A 17,991-nucleotide genomic window follows, 5' to 3' on the forward strand; every position below is an offset into this window, starting at 1 on the left:
TATCATTTTCTTGTACTTTACTATCTATAATTGATATTTGAGGTGAAAACTTAATGTAATCAACATAGAAAACAATCTGTAGCATAGCCTACATTTTATTTTTTTTCTTTATCTCTCCTAATCTTTTAAAGTTGTTTTTTTTATTTTGTTTTTATTAGTATTAGCTATTATTTTATGCATAAAGTGAAGCATTACATTCTAGCGTTTTTAGTTTAGTTTAGTTTTGTTTTGTTTTGTTTTGTTTTTTTTATCGTACCCTATCATGCAACCGGTAGTTTCGTTTATTCTTAATCAGAGCATACGTGAGAAATGAAACTTAACTTGTAATGTCCCATGGGACGGTTACAGCGACACACTATAAAAACCAAACAGAGAGACCGCATTTATCCAGACGTTTTGATTAGAGGAGTTCACGCTGAAGAAGGTAAGGCTTATCTGTTGTTATAACTTGCTAAATGTTGCTGCATAAAAAAAGATGCTGCATAGTTTATCAATAGAAATAAAACAGTGAATATCTTAAAATTATTCAATAAATTTGTAAATTAAAATAGGACTTTATATAAATTATATTTGACTGTTCATTTACTGTTTTGTTTCTGTAGGTTTAATTGAAAATAAGTAGCCAGGAAAACATTCAAAGAAAATCTGCAAGAGAAAAAAACATTTGCATCAGTTTTGCATTTATAATAAGGAAATGTCAGAGGAAAATCTCAAACTGTTGTCCTGCCACTTTACATGGGGTCTGCTAAAAGAGGATGCTGATCTTAATTTCCTTGAAGTGAAAATCCGTGAAAGACTGGGGGTAAAGAGCGGGTATGAAGGAAACCTGAAACAGAGAGAATTAAATTTTCTGGCATTCATTAAGCATCTTCAAGGATTCAACGATGAGGCTCTTAAGAATCTGCTACTGGCAAAGGAAGAACATCCAAATGACGACAGGACTGTGATTGTGACGTATGGAAACCTGGCCTGGGTGCATAGTTTCCTGAGCAATGCGACTGAAGCGGAGGCCTACATAGAGAAAATAAATGAAATCCTCAGAGCTTTCCCCACTCCAGAGCTTCATAGAGAAGTTCTGAGTGAAAAAGCCTGGTCACTTCTCAAGTTCTCTAAGAAGTCCTACATCAGGGCCAAGGAGATTTTCCTTGAAGCTCTACAGAAAGAGCCGGATGACAAGGAGTGGAACACAGGCTTGGCGTTTTCTCTGTTCCGTCTGGAGGGACTGAAGATCGGTCAGTATCATCGAGTTCGTTTTGAAGAGTCTCCTGCTGTGCTTCAGTTGAAGAAAGCTTTAAAACTGGACCCGGATAATCCAATGATCCTGGTGTATCTGGGGCTCAAGTGCTACAAGAACATAAAGAACTCGGAAGCGTGGCAGTACATGACGCAAGCACTCAAAATGGCTCCCCATAACCTCAGCGTTGTGCTGCACGTTGCAAAGTTCATGAAGAAAGAGCAATGTTATGACAGAGCCCTAGATGTGCTGCTGGAAATGCTGAAGAAAGCACCAGATTCTTCTCGTTTGCATCATGAGGTTGCTAATAATTACCGCTGGAAAGCCATGCAGATTGATGACATACACAATCCGGAGTTGCTGGGCCTCTGCGTTCACCATTTAGAGAAGGGTGCCAGTTTAAACCCAGGTTATGTATACCCACAGCTGGAGCTGGCGCTGAGGTATGCAGAGCTAAAGCAGGCAGGCAAAGCAGAGCAGAAGTTCACTGAGCTCTTCAGCAAGCCTGACCTCAAGCCAGCTGATCTTCAAGCAGGGCACAGGCTGTATGGTGATTTCAAATTGTACAGGCTGGGCTCAGAGAAAGCTGCAGTTGAGCATTACAAGCAAGGCATGATGCTGGGACGAGTGTCCACCGAATGGATCTCCTGCAGAAACAGACTAAAGAAAATCCTTCAGCGTGACAAACGGGACATCTACGAGATCCGAGTGTTCTTTGATTCTATTAGAACAACAAACAAAGATGATTGAAAGTGGTGATGCTGTTTTACTCATAATTCATGTAGTGGTTTAAAACAATAGTGCCACTTTAAAGCCAGTAGTAAATTTCACATATAAAATATAGATAACATATAATAAATTATCAAACCAACATAATTTGTTTGTCTAACAGTGTTAGCAGAGGTGACTTTTTTAATATATAAGTAGCAAATGTTCTGTGTGTTAGTATTTATTAAAAATAATTGAATTGCCTATTACACCACAAAAGGACTTTGTGTAAATTACTAAACAGTACATTAACATAACATTTTGTGTCGTTTTATGATTTTTATCTGCAAAACAAATTGCCTATGTAAACTTTTAGATGAACAAAAAATATTTTATACAAAGTAATTTTCTTTTATGCTACTTTATGAAATGCTTTTTTCAAAAAAAAATATATATATATCTGGATCAAATTTATTCTAAGTTGGAAATCCCATATTTTTTTCATCCAGGATTAATTGATCTATCTTACTTTTATAGCAGTTTTTAAAGGAACATTGGGTTGGATCACTATGATACAAATCCCAAATTTAAGGATTGCCAAATCCTGTTTACCAAAGCCTTAAATGGAACCAACAGTATACTGGCTTAGCAAAGAACAACAGGTAGGCAAAATACCAATGGTCACAAACAGCCATTGTTTGTTTTAATGGTAAGAAACAGAAACACTGCAATCAACAAACGTTTCACATTTTTTAGTTTGTTCTAATACAAAACTGCTTTGATATTGTTTCATTGTTGTTGTTGTTGTTTACCATATCTCATTAGATTTGACATGCTTCAAATATGAAGGAATTTATCATCAACTGTTAAGTTTGTGATCATTCACTTTAAAAGTAAAACAGTTTTTTTTTTTTTTTTTTGGTTAAAAAAATGACAACTAAATCCACCCTTCTGGTGGGATCAGGATAATCCTTTTTTTTTTTTTTTGGATCAAATAGATCCCAATTTTTAAAGTTTTAAATAACTCAAAGGGCAGGTTTGATCCACATCTAATGTAAAATTGGATTAAAAGGTCTCAAAATCCCTCTGTTACTGTTGAAAAACCCATTTCCAAGTTTTGATTCAATCTGTGATCCAAAATCCATTGGATTACATTCGGAAAAACTTGGCCCTTGACATAGCTGAAATTAATCAATTGATTTTAAAAAGTCATCTGTGATTCATTTGCTTCAGCTTATAAACATTATCAATTACGATATTATGTATATTATGTAATAACAATTATGTTTTTTGGAGTGCATCATTATTATTAGTAGTAGTAGTAGTAGTGTTAGTAAAAAAAAACTTTAAAGGAACCATTAATCTGCAAAAGCATCTTAACAGTGGGAAAATGCTCTTTAACTTTTTTTAATCTTTTACATAATAAGAAAAAAATTATTTCTCTTAGGAGTTGTTTACTAAAAGCTTCTTTTTTAACCAAAAATGTAAATTACATGCCTTTGAGAAAAACAAACAAACATAGGAACCTGAATATTTTTTGTTGAGTCTTTGTGGAATTATATTGGTGCCTAAAAAATTGGATTTGCTTTTCAGTTAATGGATTTGCTTTTTAATGTTTGGACTCTCAGCAGTAAAAATTAAACCACACTGAACTGAAATAAACTGAAGTTCAACTCTGAAAACTGGACTGACACTTTCAATTTACTAGAACTTCTATGTTAAGCTGCCTTGAAACAATCTACATTGTAAAAGTGCTATAGAAATAAACATGAATTGAATTCTATTTAATCAAGAATATGTAATGAAGAGTTTTTAAAGAAAAGCTGATAAATAGTAGCAAAGACACAACAATAAAAAAAATAATGCTAAAAATGCCCAGTCCATCTTTATAAAGAAGCTGCACTCATGAGAGGGCAGACGAGAGGCCTTTATGTTTCTATGTACTGTAGAAGCTGCTCTGTTGGGCTCAGTCCAGCTCACAGTGACCGCTCAGCATGACTGAAAGAGCAGAGCTGACTTGTGCTTTTTTACAGCACAAACGTGTACTTTATAGCTTGAAGAATGTTGTTAATGCAGGAAAATATCTGCAAATCTGACGACAAAAAGAGGAAACAGTTATGCTATTCAATAACCAACGCCACAGTTCTGCTGAATATCACATATATAACATTTTGCTGAGCTTGTAAGAATATGAATGATAAGGATATGTATTATTCATTCATTAATTTTCTTTTCGGTTTTGTCCCTTTATTAATCAGGAACCGGCAACTTATTCAGCATATGTTTTATGTAGTGGATGTCCTTTCAGCTGCAACCCATCACTGGGAAACATGATTTGTATTATATTAACAAAAACACAAAATGATAAATACTAAATAAAAGTAAATACAAAAATAAAATGTTAACATTGACAATGACATGATTTCATCAAGATCCATAGAATGTTTCCATTCTACAAAAGGTTTGCAGAGGAAAACTTTTTCTTTAGATTATTATAATGTTCTTCTAAGATTTTTGTTTCACTTAAAGGTTATTTGGGGATTTTTTTTCCCCTTCTTTAATGGCATTACTGTAAAAACCCACTTTTGCCATCTTTGTCTCTTAAATGTAATCAAACACACACAAAAAAATAAACACTTTAAAATGGCCAGAATATTACAGTTCATTTATAGAGTAGCTATCACTAACCTTGTGCTGAAGGTCATGCAACCTTTCTTTCAGTATAAAAAAGATGATTACATTTCTGTGTATGTTCTATACTTATAATGTGCAGGATTAGAAAAAAAGAAACAAATAACAACTATTTAAAGCCGAAAAACACACAACTAGTGCTTGAAGATTAGAATTTTGTGTTCCTGGAGATCTACCTTCCTGCAGATTTCAGTTGCAACACATATCAAACACACCTGCCTGTTCAAGTGCTGTTCTGGTGGAATTAATTGGTTTAGGTGTGTTTGATCAGGGTTGAAGCTGAACTCTGTTGGAAGGTTAGGAACAGTGTTGAACACCCCTGATTTAAAATATGGGAGTTGAAGTTTTATGCGTTTGCCTTTGTCATCTGAAAGTATTATTATTCAGAGCTTTGAAATATAAAAGTAAAGTGTTTATGAATAAGAGATTTAATTAAAGCAGATATAATTGCGATAAATGGTTACAGGGCTTCATGAGGAGACATCTAGCTTTAATGTCCACATCATATTACATATAGTGCTTTAAAATTCATGAACAGAATAGTAATAACACATCACACTCATTCTTGGGTGATTATTGGCTTCCATTATTGGTGTTGCTTTAGTAACATCGCTTTGACTCACACGCTGAAAATGGTGGACGTGAAACAACAAACTGAGGATATGGTGATGCGCGCCTGTCAATCAATATTGGTGGCCAGGGGGACCCCAGTCCTACGTCAAGTTGCTGTCGCCCTGAAAACCTCTCCAATTGGTCCAAAAGGACTAGGTGTGTTTATATCACCCCAATATGATGGTCTATACACTATACCTACGCATATGTCTGTCCAAACAGCTTGAAATTAAATTTTAGAATTAAATTTTAATTATTTGTTTGTTTAATTGGGGGCAACGCAGGGGCGCAGTGGATAGTGCTGTTGCCTCACAGCAAGTAGGTTGCTGGTTTGAGCCTCGGCTGGGTCAATTGGCGTTTCTGTGTGGAGTATGCATGTTCTCTATGCGTTCGCGTGGGTTTCCTCCAGGTGCTCAGGTTTCCCCCACAGTCTAAAGACATGCGGTACAGGTGCATTGGGTAGGCTAAATTGTCCATAGTGTATGAGTGTGAATGGGTGTGTGGATGTTTCCCAGGGATGGGTTGCAGTTGGAAGGACATTCGCTGCGTTAAAACATGTGCTGAATAAGCTGGCGGTTCATTCCTCTGTGGCGACCCCAGATTAATGAAGGGACTAAGCCGAAAGGGAAATGGATAAATGAATAAATGTTTAATTGTTTAACAAAAATTCTATGTTTTTTTTTTTTTATCTTAATTTAAACTTATGTATAAAGAAAAATAAATAAAGCGGTATAATTTTATTGTTGTGATGCTTGAAACCTTTTAGTCTTTGAACATAATGCACTGCAAATTGGCTTGAGGAGAAGGCATTGATTTTCAGTATTTTAAAAAAAAAGTAATTACAAGACTTTTAAAATAAGTGATCCACTTTTTTTGTTTCATTTCAAATATTTGCATTTTACATACACTCTCAGAAAAAAGGCACACGGTGGTAAAAATAATGTTTCTCAAGGAACAGTTTTGCATCTTTGTAAAAAATGGTACAGAAAAGAGCTCTTATGATACTGTTCAGCACCTTTTATGGTGTTGAAATGAAGGTACACAACTGTTCTCATAAAAAGGTACATAGTTGGACAACTCCTATATCTATGAAAATAAATATTACTGGAAAGGCAAAGTGATGTTATGAATAATTTCCATATTAAAATATGTAATCATAAAAGCTTATGTTTAAAGAAACTCATAAACATTAATTATTAAGCTCTATAATATGAAACAACTGGTAAAAGAAAACTATAGGTATTGTAAATTAAACATTTAAGGCATTTTTAATTAACATTTGGTAGGCATTTTCTGATAAATACATTTTCATTATTGTTATCTGCACCTTTTGGCATTTGCTTTCCACTACACACGTGAGCTCATGTTCAGCACATCCAAAGTGTTTATGCAGACACTTTAGTATTGTGAAACTAATCAAACATTGTGCATATCTCATTACAATACTTTTGCATAATTATATTTCTATTTTTAAATAAAGTAAATTAAATGAACTTTTAAGTGATTACAAAGGTATTGTGTGAAAATTGTAGAAAAAAAATGTTGTACATGGGAGAATGTTTTCTGTAACATTTCTGTGTTGTGATATGTTTAGCAAAAAAAAATAGATCTTAGATTTATGTTAAAGTAATTGTTATTCTTTTAATTTAAAATTAAAAGGTACATTTACACAAAAATGTTTTTATAAAACATTGTTTAAAAATGTATTTTATGTTTTGTATTTATATTTGCTGGAAATAAATTGACACATAAATTAAATTTACACATTTTGGATATAGCAAAATGCCTTTAAATAGTTCTTAAAGCAGCACATTTGACACTGTTAACGTACAAAGTATCAACACTGTGTTGGTACTTTTATAGATCAGATTTGTAGGTTTGATGAAGGTACAATATCGTATATGCAGGTTTTAAAAACCAAAGGTACATTTTTGTTTCCCATGGTATAAATCATGTCCTAACTGCAGTGTAGTAGTGTACATTTTGCAGTCTCTCTCTCTCTCTCTCTCTCTCTCTCTCTCTCTCTCTCTCTCTCTCTCTCTCTCTCTCTCTCTCTCTCTCTCTATAAACATATACATGCATATATGTTAATTTTGTCATTTTTCCCTATATAATTGCTATAATTAGAAGTATTCTTATTTTTAATTTTGATAGCAATTAGTCCATATAATACAAAATTGTAAGCTATATAAAAAAAACATGTAGCCTGTCTTTTAGTGACAAATACGATAAAAACTTTGAGATGGTCTAGAAATACATTAAACATGAAAATGTAGAATATTTTCAATCTGCGGAGGAGATGAGTTGGTGTGACGTCACGTCAGCAGCTCCCCTGGGATCAGCGGCGGAGAGTGAGTGAGTGAGTGAATGCGCAGGATGCTGAGCTGAACAGCTGATTCTGTGCATTTAACCAGTATGGACAGCTCTGTTCCGCAAACCTAGCATCTATCGCAGTATATAAAAGGGAGGCATTTTCACTGAAGGCTACGAAAGAAAACGCACCAGCCTCACAATGGAGCGTCTTCTTCATTCACCTGGCCGGACACGGGATGAGCACCGGTACCAAACACCGCGTCCTTCATCACAACTCCTCTCAAGGTCTGCCTTCAGCTTCGGGTCTCCAGTTCCGCTCAGAGGTAATGAAACCCTTAGCGAATTCGCCGCGAAACCGGCCGACAGCTTCGATTACTCAAGCAAATATGCAGGTGCGATGAATCTGAGGAAAATCAGTGAGAAAGAATTACTGCAGGGGCTCAACGATCGCTTCGCGGGGTTCATCGAGAAGGTTCACCACCTAGAGAACCAAAACAGAGCGCTGGAGAAAGAGATTGAAGCCATTAGACTCAGAGCCAAATCATCAACCTCTCTGTCCAAAGAGTATGAGTCTGAACTCAGCAGTCTGAGGGAGCAAGTTCACGAGATGGGCCTTCAAAAGCACCAGATTGAGATCAACCGCCAGAACCTGGAGGACGAGTTCAACACATTGAGAGAAAAGTACGAGAGGGAGACTCGTGGTCGTGTTGATGCTGAGGATGGCATTTCAGTTCTGAAGAAATGCATTAATGATGCCTACCTTGCCAAACAAGAGATGGACAGAAAAGCCAGAGCTCTACAGGAAGAGATCGGGTTCCTGAAGAAAAACCATGAAAGTGAGGTAGCTGAAATGATGGCACAAATCGAAGAGGGTCATGTGACTGCAGAAATAAGTGATTTTAGCAGAAGCGATGTCACTGCAGCTCTGAGAGGCATCAGGATGCAACTTGAAGGTCACTCTGGCTCTGACACCCGATATGCTGAGGAGCGCTTTCGAGCACAGTTCGCCAGACTGACCAAAGCTGCTGAGGTCAACAGGGAAGCGCTCATGGCCACTAAAGCGGAGATTAATGAACACAGGAGACAGCTCCAGTCCAAGAACATTGAGCTCGACTCCATGAAAGGGGTGAGAGAAGGACTGGAGAGGCAGCTGTATGACCTCGAGCAAAGGCACAATGCTGAAATCCATCACTATCAGGTAAGTCTCACAGAATGTTTTAAGAAATGAGCGAAATGTTGAAATAAGAGGACTTTATTTGACTGTTTAAATCAAGGTATAGCAAGTTGAGGACTTTTGCAAATTATGGCAATAGCTTGTAAACTCGGTGACTATAAACAGGGGAGGTTTTAACCAATAAGCAAGGTAATCTGCCACTTAGGGCCTCAGAAAATCTAGGGGCCCCCAATAAATATCTAGAAGTATAAATTATACCTATAAACTATATATAACATAATTTTCTATCATATTTTGTATAGTGAGAGATTTTTTACATAATTAAACATTATTTGATATACACTAAAATATAATATTATTATAATAATGTAATGTTATGTAATAATAATAATATAAAATAAAATATCCACCACCCCAGTCATGGAGCAGTCCAATAGTCAAATTTATTAAAAAAAAAATATAGTCAGAATTATTAGCCCCCTCAATTATTGAGAGGGGACTGGATGCAAACCTGATGCCCTGCAATCTGAGCTTGCATCCATTGCTTTTTAATGCACTCACTTAACCCCACCCCTAACCCTACCCGTCACAGTGACATCACTCACTCCATTGAGGGCATTGTCTGACATTGCATCGCTGAGTGATGCAATCTCGGCTTGCATTATAAAGGCTGCATCCAGATACTATTGGAATTATTGGCCCCCTGTTTATTTTTTCCCCAATTTCTGTTTAACGTTGAGATTTTTTAAACACATTTCTAAACATAATAGTTTTAATAACTCAATTCTAATAAGTGATTACTTTTGTCTTTTCCATGATGACAGTACAAAATATTTTACTAGATATTTTTCAAGACTTCTATACAGCTTAAAATGACATTTAAAAGCTTAACTAGGTTATTTTGGCAGGATAGGGTAATTAGGCAAGTTATTGTATAACGATGGTTTGTTCTGTAGACTATAGTAACAAATTGCTTAAAAGGACTAATAATTTTGAACTTAAAATGTTTTTTAAAAAATTTAAAATTGCTTTTATTCTAGTCGAAATAAACCAAATAAGACTTTCTCCAGAAGAAAAAAATATTATCAGACAAACTGTGAAAGTTTCCTTGCTCTGTTAAACATAATTTGGGAAATAAAAAAAATAAAAAAAAAAACAATTCAAAGGGGGCTAATAATTCTGACTTCAACTGTATATATTTACTATATTTTTATTGTAAAGTCATTTTAAACTAATCATTCAAAATGTAAAGACTGCATTAAGATAAAACATAGAAAAAAAGATTTAGTAATAATAAAAAAACAGTAAAATAAATAATAATTAAATTAAATTAGAAAGGGTGCATCAGGACTTGGGCCCCATGGCTGCAATTGCTTGGGCTCTAATACGCTAAATCCGCCCCTGCCTACAAGCATGATCAAATATTAATCATCATCATATACAAAAGCAGGGTTTAGTGAGGCAAATTTATTCCCTGCATAATGTATTTTGTTGGTCATTAACTGGAACTTTGTTAAATATTTGATTTCTTCATTTTGACAGTATTATATTGAAACAATGCTTATTTAAGGATAAGAAGTTAATATAAGATTATAATTAAAGATCAGGAAAAGTGAAATGGGTATAAAAATAGCATAAAAACAGAAAACAATATGGACTAAAAAAGTATATTTGGATTTAGTTTATTTATTTGACTCAAATTCAGTAACTGATTATTTATAAAGGATAAGAGCCGATTAAAAGAAATCAGTCAAACAGACAGCAACCATATTATTTAAGAAGATCTGTTTAGTCTATTTAAATGAAAAATGCCTAAACCTGAAGTGCCAATCTTGATTTATTACACAAAAGGTGGATATAATCTAACATTCAGTACCTTATCATGTGAACGTTTGTTTTAATCGCTCACTTGTTTTGTTCATGGTGTAGGACACAATCAGAGAGTTGGAATTTGAGCTGAAAAACGCTAAATATGATATGAGCAGTCATCTGAGGGAGTACCAGGACCTTCTCAACGTCAAAATGGCACTGGATGCTGAAATCTACTCCTACAGGTAGTATAATACAACATTTTGTAAAACCATTGCTGTTGAACCTCACAGCAAACATTAGGCAAACATTTATTAAACATCTCAGAATACAATGATGAGCAGAAAAATGCTAGATGTTCTCGCTGCAGTCTCTATAATGATGATGTACTGGAACAGGTCCAATACATAGTGGACATTGTAACACCCACTAAGGTAATGCCTATGCTACTGTGATGGTTGGTCATTTTGGACCTGGTTCAGTACGTCATCAAGCTGTGTCATCTTGAAAAATGTAATACAATTCGTTCTCATTTTTTATTTGGTCATATTTGTATTTCTGATTTCGTCATTTTGGTAAATAGCGCTTGTCTAATCAGAATTAATTTTAATTGAATACCTCAACAGTGCAAATGTATAGATTGTTGGCTTATTTATACCTTGAAGATGTAGTCTTGTAGATATTTCACTTCAGATAGTGTTAATGGACATAATTAGAGAGTGAACAAGAATGGTTGCCTAATTTTAAATAATTAAAAAAATAACCAAGCTTTTACTCCTTGATTATTGGTAGTTTTAAAACAAATGTTTTTTATATTTGCAAAAATTAACAGGAACGTCAAAGCAAGTAAGTTCAAACAGAACCCACTTCTCAGTTTCAGAGTATACAATTAGTCAGAATGGGGAATACTAAATATAGAAAAAAACTATTCATATTGCTTTTGAGAATCAATATTGAAATATAGTGCAGTTAAGTTAGAGTTGGATTTAAGGCTTTGTTGGAACAGCATTCTTGCAATACAACTAGTCTGCAATGACATGTACAGTACTTACTTGTCACTCCCAGCAAGTTTTTTTGTGTGTGTGTGTGTGTTTAAAAGATATTTCAGGCCTGTAGCCAGGTTGGGTTCGGGACTACTAATTTCTAATTTAAAACTTTAACAGATTCTTGTTCTCTATTAATATGATGTGATATTTTTTTAAGTAAATAAATTATATTTCTTTATTCTAAATAATTAGTAAATGTTTTTGGTACATTCAAATTACATTTTGGTACATTGTGGTCATGATGACCACCATAAAAGCTAATGTAGAAAAAACAAAAGTGCCTAAAATGTCACTAAAATGCAGTATTTAAACCTCAGATAAAAAGAAAATTAGGTGAATAACTGCAAAAAAGTCAATTTTTAGAGAACCCCCCTATAACCAGGCTGACTATGCTGCATCTAATATACATTTTTATGTATATACATAAACATCTTGGCTAAAACATTAAGGGTAAAATTAGGCTGTCACTGAAAATCTAATAGACGTCAAACAACAATCGAATCAAATAGCCAGGAATAATTGACCACACATGTGAAGTTGGTCTAAACTGTTTATTTGATGCAAATATTTTGGACTTTGGAAATGTATTTTTGGACAATTGTTAGATGTCTGTTCGATTTCTACTGACAGGCCAAATTTACCCTAGATGGGACTGCTGCTTTTTATGTGATGCATTTCCTGTTATGAATATGATAATGCTTGTTTCATTTGTCCAATGGATGGAATTGCTTTTTACTCCAAAAAAAAAAAAAAAAAAAAAAATTTATTTTCAAAGGACCACCTTTTATTTTAGTTTGAGGAATCGCTCTTATCTGAGAGTGATTGCTGTTCACACGCCTAAACAAACTAAATTTAAAAAAGAAAATTCACCAAGTTCTAACAGTTCTGTCATTTCATACCTGTAGATACTGCATTAAGAAAACGTTTTTGGATACATTTGACAATATTCATTTTACAAGTTCACATTCTCAGATATTTGACTGAATAGAATATGCGTATTTGGCGTACTGTCCGGGAAGAGGGCTCTGGTCTCAGAAAGACATCCTAAGTCATGTTATTCCCCTTATGAGGATAGAGAGAGAGATAGGATGCTGAGCAAAGTGTCTAGCCCAGCTCCAGAACACTTCCCCCTTCAGATTTAAGTAGCTATCTGGTTTAATAGTGTGGAGTTGGGATGGTGGAGGGTTGCTGAAGTCAAGGGAAAATGGAGTGTTTATAGGGGTTTGGTCTTGAGCTGATTGGATAATAGAATGATTGTCAGTATTGTAGCCTTGTCAAAATAGATTGTGCTTCTCTCAAATTTGTTGATAAAACATCACTAAATGACACTAAATTATAGCACTGCTCGGTGTATCTGTGACAGCACTGAAATTAATGTCAAAAATGTGTGCTATTTAAAATTCCCTAATGCAGATTAAAAAGTACACAAGCTGCCACTAGTTAAGCATGAATATTCTAAAGCGTTTTTGTTTTGCAGGAAACTCTTGGAGGGTGAAGAGTCAAGGTACTCTATAATCTCAGATGCACATAATTCAGTACCATACATTTACAGACAGTCACCCATCTATACTCTCCCTTGTGTCAAAAGGCAGGGGGGAGCACCCCGAAAGGCAGAGCCTCAGTACAAATTTGTTGAAGAGATTATTACAGAAACAACCAGAGAAGACGTGGAAATCTCGGACACTGGCTCTGAAAAGAGTGGAGAGGGCAGAGTGGATGACAAACCAGATGAGGAAAGTAGTGAGAAAGATGCTGAAACTGAACAAGAGGCAGAAGATCCCGAAGAACCTGCTGTGGTGAATGGCACTGAAGAAGCAGAGACCGAAAATGAAGACAAACCAAGTGATGAAAAAGAGGATGAGCCAGTTGAGGAAAGTCCTAAGGGACAAAAAGATGCTGACTCTGAACCAACGCGAGAATCAATGCCTACAGAAACAGACATTGATGAAGTAGGTAAAGATGAGGAAACAGGAACAAAAGGCACTGAGCACAAAGACCAGAAGGTGGACACAAAGGGAAAAGAAGCACCTGAAGAAGAAGATGTGAAAAAGACAGATGAACCAATTAAAGAAAAAGAGCTCCCCAAAACTGAAGAGCGAGAAATGCCTGAGAAATCTGAAGACAAACCATCTCTGGAGCATAAAACATTAGTGAACACTAAGCCCAATGGAGAGACTGAAGTTACTTCTCCAAAAACCGAAGTTGCCAAAATCTCTTCTCAAGATTCTGCAACTGCAAAATCACCAGAAAAAGAGAAAGAAACATCCCCAGTGCAACCTGTAGAGAAAGATACTCCCAAACCTGACAAACATGACCTTGATAAACTGACTACCGAAGAAAAGACTTCTGCAAAAATAGCAGTAGTGGAGGAAAAATCTGAAAAAGACCTAGAGGATAATAACAAACAGCCAGAGAAACCTGTGGAGAAAAAAGAGACTGAATCAAAGGAGCAAAAATCTGAGGAGTCCACAAAAGATAGCAAAGCTGCTAAAGTGATAGATGATGTGAAAACAGAAAAAGATGACGGTATTAAGTCTAACAAAGCAGAAAAGGAAAAGGTAGAAGAACAGTCAAAGAAACAGGAGGACAGCAAAACCGATGGCAATGTAGAGACTGTGCCAATTGAAACTACCAAGGAAAAAGAAACAGAAAAGAAGCAAGAAGACATTCCCAAAGAAAAGTCTAAGACAGAGAAGGATGACAAAAGTGACAGTGCAGGCAATGCCAATACTGAAAAAGATGATCGTGCCGCACCTAAAGAAACTGAAAAGACACAGCAGGACCTTCCCAAGGTTGCGGAGGGAAAATCACAACCTGAAAAGTTGCAGGAGAAACAGGAAGACAGCAAAAGTGACTATGTAAAAGCAGAACTTGCTAAACCTAAAGAAACAGAAAAGACACAAGAAGACCTTCCTAAAGCCGCTGAAGAGAAGACACAACCTGAAAAGTCTCAGACACAGGAGAACAGCAAAAGCGACAGTGCAGGCAGCACCAAAACCAAAAAGCTTGAAAGTGATGCAACTAGAGAAACTGGAAAGACACAAGAAGACCTTCCTAAAGCCGCTGAAGAGAAGACACAACCTGAAAAATCTCAGACACAGGAGAACAGCAAAAGTGACAGTGCAGGCAGCGCCAAAACCAAAAAGCTTGAAAGTGATGCGACTAAAGAAACTGGAAAGACACAAGAAAACCTTCCTAAAGTCACAGAAGAGAAATCTCAACCTGAAAAGCCACAGAAACAGGAAAACAACAAAAGTGACGCTGTAAAACCAGAGAATATTGAACATCCTAAACCTACGGAAACAAAGGACAATTCCAAAGGCATGGAACCAAAATTGGAAGAGGTAAAGTCAGAGATAAAGGATGATGCTAAAAGTGACAGTGTGGACATCAACAAAACAGAAACTACTAAACCAGCAATACCTAAAGAGACTGAGGAGAAGCGAAAAAAGGAGGACAGTGAAAGTGTTAGCGCTGCCGAAAGTGTGAAAACGAGCAAAGATGAAGCTAAAACAAAGGAAAAAGCGGTTGATGAGACGCAGAGTACTCAATCTCCCAAAACCCAAGAACCGTCATCTGAAGCAAAGCCTGAACAAAAGGACACTAACGAAGGCAAAGGGAAGATGCCTGAAAAAGCCGAAGAGGTGAATACTGTGACGACCAAAGGCAGCAAAGATGTTAAGGGTGAAGACACTGTCCCAAAAGACAAAGCAGGTGAAGTGAAGGCTCCAGCAGCAACCAAAACAGAAGACAAAACTGTGGAGAAGTCAGATCAAGTCAAAGGGACCGAGAAGACAGACAGCGTAGACACCAAAGCTTCTTAAACCTTCTTATGTAGTATCGAATATAAATAGCAGAACATTGTTAAGAAAAGACAGTAAGCAGCCTTGATGAATGTAACATAAATGACACGCATGAATCGTATAAATGCTTTCTCAAAAGTCTTACGTTTCCGATGCAGATGCATGCGTACACTGTGATCTAGGTGTACATAAAGAATGTATAAGATTTTATTTTGCTACATCCCTTGCTCCAAAAAGCCATATGAATGTATGACTGTAGTGCTTTACAGTATCTGAATAAATATTGCAGCATATCAGTGTTTATTGGTCTGTTGATTCCGTGAAAGTTCCTACAGAGGAACTACAGTGTTGAGTTTTATAAGCTGTGCGCCAATAGTGGCGTTTCATGCTCCTCTTCTGATGTTGGTTGCAACATTTGCCAACCGTCACATACAAACTTACATATTCTCTTTTGTCATCATAGCAGCATTTCATCTATAAAGTATCTCAAGGCAATTTACTATGTGTTTCCTAGGACTTCTATTGACAGATGTACCCTGCAGACTGCTCAATATTTTAAAATGTCTGCAGCTACTTTGTTTAATATTTTAATCTGAAAGAATGATTTACAGCATCACCAAGATTTTAGCAACTAAAGATTAGCAAACGCTGCCAATGATCTTATTTTGCAATGCTCAAGCTCTTTTCTTTTCTTCCAACAAATGAGCTTCTAACAAATTAAGCTAAAGCTATACAGGTACACTAACAGATTAATAAACGTTTTAAGAAATACTTTGCCAAACGTTAGTGTTAGTTGGTGCATTAAATTTATTAAAGTCTAATACCTTATTGTAAAAATGTTACAACTAGTAATTGATATAAATACGGTTCTTTTCAACTTCCTATTGATCAGAAACTCATGAAAACAATATTGCTTATCATTAGAAATAATGCTGTAATAAATGGACACATTTCACAATACTTATTTCACTTTTGCAAAACTCTTCACATAATTCTCCTAACAGACTTATAGCTTGGCAAAGCAGTTCATTTCACATTTAACATGCACTAAAACTACCAAAACACTTAATTCAGTCTCAAATAAACTTATTCTTCCAGAACACTAGCAAAGGTGGACAGCCGACAAACACACTTTGTCACCCAACAATGACCTAAAAAACACTAACAAAATGCAGCATTACATTGTTTTCTTGTGTAAAACAAGGACACATCTCTGTTTATAAGTGCAATATATATTGTTTATAATAGCAATATATGTTACTGGAATTTATCAGAAAAGAAGCTAAATTTGTCAATATTTTATGGTTTGTTTTTTGCACCAAGTAATTCCAATATACAAGAATTTGAATACACACCATCCACTGATAAAGATACAATAGTAATGCTAATCTGGCTGGTTAAACTGCATTATTAGATTTGAAATATGTTTCCATAAAATATTGCTGTTGAATGTTGCTGTCTTAATCAGTTTTGCATGATGTTACTGTTTTTAATATACGTTTAACAGTTTTGAAAACAGTATGTAAGCACGTGCAATATGTCCTGTACGTACAAAGTTTTTTTGGCAGTTGTTGTGTCTGAGTGAGAAAAGAATTCAGGAAATTTTAGAGATGTAGTCATTGAATGCGTTTTGTGCCAAAACAATAATTGGTCCTCAGTTTAGCCCACACATGCTTCTGTTATGCTCACCGTGTGAAGAGTTTTGCAAAAGAGACCCAAGTATTGAGAAATGTGTCCTAGTGTCTGTAAAAAAACGTAACATTAATGCTCGTTTGAAGTAGCCTAAGATATGATGTAGTGCTACATCTAGTTGTTCTTGTAGAAAATAAAACTGATACTTTATGAAACTTTATACTGCGAAAACAACCGGATTGATGTAGGTCAAAGTAAACAGTTAGACCAAAACTTTGACCTAAGCTTTATCAAACCACCATTTAATTAAAAGTAAACCTTTCAGAAAAAAAGCACTGAATGCAGCCCGTAAACTTACACTTATCTTTCAGCCAAAGGGTCAAGCACAGCAGCGTGATAAGTACTGTAATGAAGCCTACCCTCTAATGGACAAAATGATTCAAAGTACCTGAATGAGAATGTGTTATTAGTTTCAGCAGCTATTATGTGCCACATAATGGAATGTTGGGATTGAAAAATCAGTGTCAAGTATTTCTGACTGCCATGTAAATTTTCACCAGATGCCAAATTAACAGCCATAACTGGAAGTTATTAGTCTAAAAGTTTTTTTTTTTTTTTAATCTGTTTTCTGTCAAATAATATGCTTTATACTGTATACCCCGCTGAAAAAAAGTTGTTTAAAGCAACCCCTTGGCTGGTTTAAAAGGAGTTTGGGCCTTTTTCAGGCTAGGTTACAATTTCCAGCCTGGTCTTAGCTGGTCAGTCAGGCTGGGAAATGACCAGCTAAAACCAGCTTGACTCACCTGGTTTAAGCTGGGCTCCAATCCTGGCTAAGCTTGTTTTAGCTTGTCATTTCCCAGCATGACCAGCTAAGATCCATCTGATAATGGCTAAAACCCCTCTAAAACCATGCTCTTCAAGCTAAAACCAGCTTAGCTTGGTTTAAGCTGTTTTTTTTTTTCAGCAGGG

General features: G+C 35.6%; 2 protein-coding genes across 3 annotated transcripts; both read left to right on the plus strand.

The window, feature by feature from the left end:
* The first annotated feature begins 268 nt into the window (after positions 1-268).
* On the plus strand, positions 269-2,221 carry ifit8 (interferon-induced protein with tetratricopeptide repeats 8). The gene is made up of 2 exons (NM_001037565.2): positions 269-424; positions 603-2,221. The coding sequence occupies exon 2, from the start codon at positions 695-697 to the stop codon at positions 1,982-1,984; it is 1,290 nt and encodes a 429-aa protein (NP_001032654.2). The 5' UTR covers positions 269-424; positions 603-694; the 3' UTR covers positions 1,985-2,221.
* A 5,364-nt stretch (positions 2,222-7,585) lies between these two features.
* Positions 7,586-15,683, plus strand: LOC567924 (novel protein similar to vertebrate neurofilament, medium polypeptide (NEFM)). Of its 2 annotated transcripts, XM_005156703.6 has the most exons (4): positions 7,586-8,756; positions 10,662-10,786; positions 13,065-13,091; positions 13,176-15,683. In XM_005156703.6, the coding sequence occupies exons 1-4, from the start codon at positions 7,758-7,760 to the stop codon at positions 15,409-15,411; spliced, it is 3,387 nt and encodes a 1,128-aa protein (XP_005156760.1). In that variant the 5' UTR covers positions 7,586-7,757; the 3' UTR covers positions 15,412-15,683. The 2 variants fall into 2 exon arrangements, with proteins under 2 accessions (XP_005156760.1, XP_696330.3); XM_691238.9 differs by having other exon boundaries at positions 13,065-15,683.
* The last annotated feature ends 2,308 nt before the right edge of the window (positions 15,684-17,991 follow it).

This window comes from Danio rerio, chromosome 13 (assembly GCF_049306965.1).
Source record: "Danio rerio strain Tuebingen ecotype United States chromosome 13, GRCz12tu, whole genome shotgun sequence".
Lineage (NCBI taxonomy): Eukaryota > Metazoa > Chordata > Actinopteri > Cypriniformes > Danionidae > Danio > Danio rerio.